At 38.4% G+C, this 5,000-nt stretch overlaps 1 protein-coding gene across 2 annotated transcripts in view; it reads left to right on the forward strand.

The window, feature by feature from the left end:
- LOC108411209 (5-hydroxytryptamine receptor 3A-like) overlaps positions 1 to 1,302 on the forward strand; it is an 8,100-nt gene extending 6,798 nt beyond the window's left edge. For both annotated transcript variants that reach the window (XM_037543841.1, XM_037543843.1), the window contains 3 exons: positions 1 to 149; positions 620 to 784; positions 901 to 1,302. The exon at positions 1 to 149 is cut by the window's left edge and continues 62 nt beyond it. In XM_037543841.1, the coding sequence (XP_037399738.1) occupies positions 1 to 149; positions 620 to 784; positions 901 to 1,130 (544 nt within the window). In that variant the 3' untranslated portion in view covers positions 1,131 to 1,302. The remainder of the gene's footprint in view (positions 150 to 619; positions 785 to 900) is intronic.
- The last annotated feature ends 3,698 nt before the right edge of the window (positions 1,303 to 5,000 follow it).

A 5,000-nucleotide genomic window follows, 5' to 3' on the forward strand; every position in this document is an offset into this window, starting at 1 on the left:
GCTGGTTCTAGACCTGCTGGCCTTCCTCATCCCCGTCTGCCTCAAACAGCGGCTCAGCGTCATGGCAGCCGTCTACACTGGGCACTTCATCTTCATCATCACAGTCTTCACACTCTTCCCTCCTTTCACCCTGCAGCTACCACTTATCGGTGAGCAGAAAGGAGATTGTCTTGGTTTTTAAAGGCTTTTCTGACCACTGAAAAATGTTTAAAATTGGTCACTGGTGTGTCTTTTGGCTCTTTCGTCAGTCTGACCCAGCACTTCCATTTAATCGTCCTTGGAAATGTACCCTTCTAATGTGCTTATTGTCCATCTGGTGGGACAGTGGGTTCTTCTTCTGAGTCTTAGCTCTTTTGCTTCTGGGGTTTTTCCTTTTGAGTCTTGGTTCCCCTTAGTGATTCTTCTTAGTGCTCTTGGAAACTTTCTCCTGACACTGTCTCTCTTAGTGACACAACTGGGGGCAAGATGTTTAATAATTTGATTAAAAGTAAATAAATTGACTGAAGAGAGAGTTTAAAAAGCCATTTATTCTAGCAGATCTTGATCAATGCTTTTTACAAGTTTTTTCCAACATTTAATTTAATTTTCAGTTCATTCAATCAGTTTGCTTTCTTTCCAGAAATCTACCTGTTCGGCTCTCTGGCACTGCTGGCTTTGGGTGCTGTAGAAACAGCTGTCTTGTTCCAGCTGGCCAATGAGAGGAACTCATGGGTGGCAAAGCGCATTTTCCCCGCACTGTGGCAGTTGATGGGGCGGCGACAGTGGGAGGAGCCTCAAATGAGCAGTGAGCTTCAATTGCAATTTCAATACTCAAGCGTTTATCATTTTAACTCAACTTTATTTTATTATTTTACCCTCTTGCCGCCAACTTCCTCCTATTCCTTCCTGTTTTCTCCTTAGGGGGCAGTGGTGTGTGTATCTGCATGAAGATGGAGGAGTGTGCGTGTGATCTACAGGTGGAGCTCAGTCATGTTCGTCACTTTCTCCAAAGCCTACGTGAAGAAAGGAACACTCTGAGCATGTGCAGAGAACTGAGCTCAGCTTTAGATCGAAGCTACCTGTGCCTGCACTGCCTCGTACTGGCCATCGGGGGCGCTGTACTGTACTGCCAGTGGAGAAGAACAGCATGAGATGACACACACTTGAAATACACTGCAGCCAGAATTTTACATTTTACATACACTTTTCCATTTATTTTTCAACAATTATTTACCTCTGCAGAAGTTGCCATACTTTATATGCTATGTTGTATTTTACCCCATATGTTGAGCTCAAGAAATAAATAGAAATTGTGACGTTTAAGCCATGTAGAGGATGTGTTAGCTTAATTATATTTAGAAAGTTAACAACATTTATGCAATTTCATTCATTCATGAATGAAAAACTTGTATTATGACTGTATCTTAGCTTTTTCTTAAATTTTACATTTATTAAATTTCTTCTTTAGCTTTAATGATAGCAGGATATACTACCCTGTTTCCAAAAAGTTGTGACTGGGCAGGACCTAGGTCAACAGAATGACCGTTTCATGGGTTTTAGACATTCATCATGCCTGCTGAAATTTAATTATTGTAGTGGAAATCATTGAACATTTCAAGAAAACATCATCTGTGAACAGACAAATGCAAGTTAATACTTTATCATGCAAAGAAGAACACTTACAAAAACAGGATCCAGAAACACTGCCGTCTTCTCTGGGCCTCAACTCATTTTGGATGGACTGAGCCAAAGTGAAAAAGTATCCTGTTGTCTGATTAACTAAATTTTGATATGGATTTTGAAAATCATGAATGCTGTGTCCATGGGCTAAAGAGGAGAGGGCCAGTCTGGCTTATCAGCACACTGTTCAAAAGCCAGCATCCATGATGTTATAGGGGTGCAATAGAGCACCATTAATGCTGAACAACATGTGCACATGTTTTGGAACAATAAGTTTTGGAGCAACCTATACTGCCATCGAGATGACGTCTTTTTCAGGGAAGGTCTGCTTAATTTAGCAAGACAATGTCAAATCACAACAGCATGGTACCATAGTAAGGTCAGAGTTCCTCTAATTGATTTTCTTTTTCTTCAAATGCCTCTTCAGTACAACTCAAACTGCAGGCTTGAACAAAGTTGCACTAATAGTCTATCACTCTAGAATATGGTATAAGTGAACAGTAGCCATGTTTCAGTGCAGTGATTCACCAATGGTAGATATTCAGCCATAAGCTTCACGAGCAGCTGTTTAGTGTAGATTCATGGTTTAGTTTTCTGACTCTTAATAGTGACACTATTGCAGAGCAATATGTTATTATTCCAACTTAATTTACATATAATTATTTTTACCCACAAACAAGCCATATACTTTCTTTTGACTGACTGACAGCCACCAAACTGCATGTACTCACCCAGGGCAGGTCCCCAAGCTCTAATCCAGTTATTCTGACCTGCACTCCCCTATGTGTTATTTTTTCATCCCTCATTCCTCCAATAGACTCCTATTCATTTTCAACAACATGTAGCGACAAGTTGATAAATCCCCAAATACGATTTAATAAACAACTTTTACACCATGGCAACTACCTGGGATACCATAGTCACCATCTAGCAACCACCTGGGATGCCATATCAAATGCCTAGTAACATCATATCAACCACCAGAGATACTCTCACAACCACCATGCAACATCTTAGCAACCACCTGTGATAATATAGCAGCCATCTACTAACACCCTAGCAACCAACTTAGCTGCCATAGCAACCACCTAGCAACACCACAGCAACCACCTGTAATACCATGGCAACAACCTACCAACACCTTAAAAAATATACTCAATACTATAGCAACCTTCTAGCAACATCTTAGCAACCTATAGCAATCACCTAGCAAACATCTGGGATACCATACAAATGCCTAGCAAGACCATATCAATCATCATCGGGGATATCTTAGCAACCACCTGTGATACCCTTCCTGGAATTCCACAGCATCTACCTATCAAAACCCAGCAACCACATAATGCACTACAGGAATGACACGGCAACATCTCAGCAGTGGTTCTGAAAATGGCTTATGCTGCACAATCCCTCTGTTTTTTTTTTTCAGGAAATGCACGGTTCTAGTCTAAAGCATTATATAAACTTCATATATCACACGAATAGCAGAAACAAACAGATTCATTTTACAAACATATCAAATTAGAATTGATGACAGATTTGTAATAACTGTGATTGATCAGCAGGGGGCAGTGGATGCCTCCAGTATTAGGACTGTGTAAGTGTATGACTGGGTATGCAATAGTGTGTCTGACACAAACTGAACTCAATGTGCAGCTTTATTCTCAGCGTGAGCCCCACCATGGAAATATTCTTTATCATGTTTTTCTAAACCAAGAACCATTTAAGAGCTCTAGGTATAGAGTGTAGGTGAGTTGGTGAGAGTCTGCTGGGTCTAAACAATACAAACAACAGTTCAATCAAAATTTCTGTGCTCACTTTAACGCTGTGGCTTCTGTGGAATGAAAAACACTAACATTTACAAGTCTTCTTAAAAAAAAAAAGAAAAAAAAGACAATATCAGCCTCCAGAGGAAGCAAATGTTAAGAAAGGCAGGAAACAATGCACGTCCCATTTCCGCGGGTTTCTGTCAAGCGGAGAGTGCGCAGTGGTGTGGTAAATTATGGCTGTTTGAGGCGTCTCAGTGAGTGGGTTTGTATGTTCAGCAGTAAGCTATGAAGAGGAAAACCTGGACTCAGATTAGTTCTACAGCGGTGGAATCTCTACAGGCAGCATAACCCAGCCCTCGATTCCATTTCTCTAAAAACAGCTTTTTTATTAAGAATATCTCCCTTAGAGAACCGTTCCAAACTATCAGCGGGAAATCACAACCATTACTTAAATGCAAAGCAGTAATTACACTATAATACATAGTATTATAACATTGTAATTATATTGTAATAATATTGTATTAGTCAATACCTTATTAATACTGTGTGATTCTGTAATAAATCTGTGCATAATAGTGTATAAACACTGTACTAGATAAAACTTGTGTACAATATCAACAATATGTTATATATTTTTGTTGTAAAACTGTTATAATGCAGTATTATTATATATTATTATAAATATATATTCTATAATTATTATATAATATTGCTCTATACAGTACTGTAATAGTAAAGTACCATAATACTTTATTAAAACTAATTTACAATAATGTATTAACAACATGAAACAATACTGTAGCAATAGTGCATTTTAAAAAACAGTAATAATGCTGTTCAATAATGCGTTAATAATAATGTAATAATGCTGTGTTATATGGTAGTGTATGAAACTAATACATAGTGCAGTAGTAATACTGTGATATCTAATATTGTAATAATGTGAAAGAGTATAACACTACAGTAACACTTACCCTTATGTATTGGCTAGTTATAATTGTGTATATTAAACTGTAATAATACTGTAGTAAATAAGACAATAACAAGGCTGGATTGTCTGCAAGACCTAATATTGTAAAAATACAATAGTGGCATATTAACAAGATTAATGCTTTGATATACCTTGCTGATATATATTGTAGCAAACAACACTGAAGTTATAAATCAGTTATACATTGTGTTATATACACTTTATTAATACTGCAGTGTATCAAGTTAATATATTGCTGTTTTATAAGACTGTAGTAATACTATAGTGAATAAAACTGTAACAATACTGTTCCATAATAAGCTATTAGAGGTCACCAACTTTCTGCAGAGTCAATCGCTACAGACCTCCAAACTTCATGTGGCCTTCAGATCAGCTCAAGAACAACGTAGAGAGCTTCATGGAATGGGTTTCCATGGCCGAGCAGCTACATCCAAGCCTTACATCACCAAGCGCAGTGCATAGCGTGGAATGCAGTGGTGTAAAGCGCCACCACTGGACTCTAGAGCAGTGGAGACGTGTTCTCTGGAGTGACCAATCACGCTTCTCCATCTGGGAATCTGATGGACGAGTCTGGGTTTGGT

This window comes from Pygocentrus nattereri, chromosome 12 (genome assembly GCF_015220715.1).
Source record: "Pygocentrus nattereri isolate fPygNat1 chromosome 12, fPygNat1.pri, whole genome shotgun sequence".
Classification (NCBI taxonomy): Eukaryota; Metazoa; Chordata; class Actinopteri; order Characiformes; family Serrasalmidae; genus Pygocentrus; species Pygocentrus nattereri.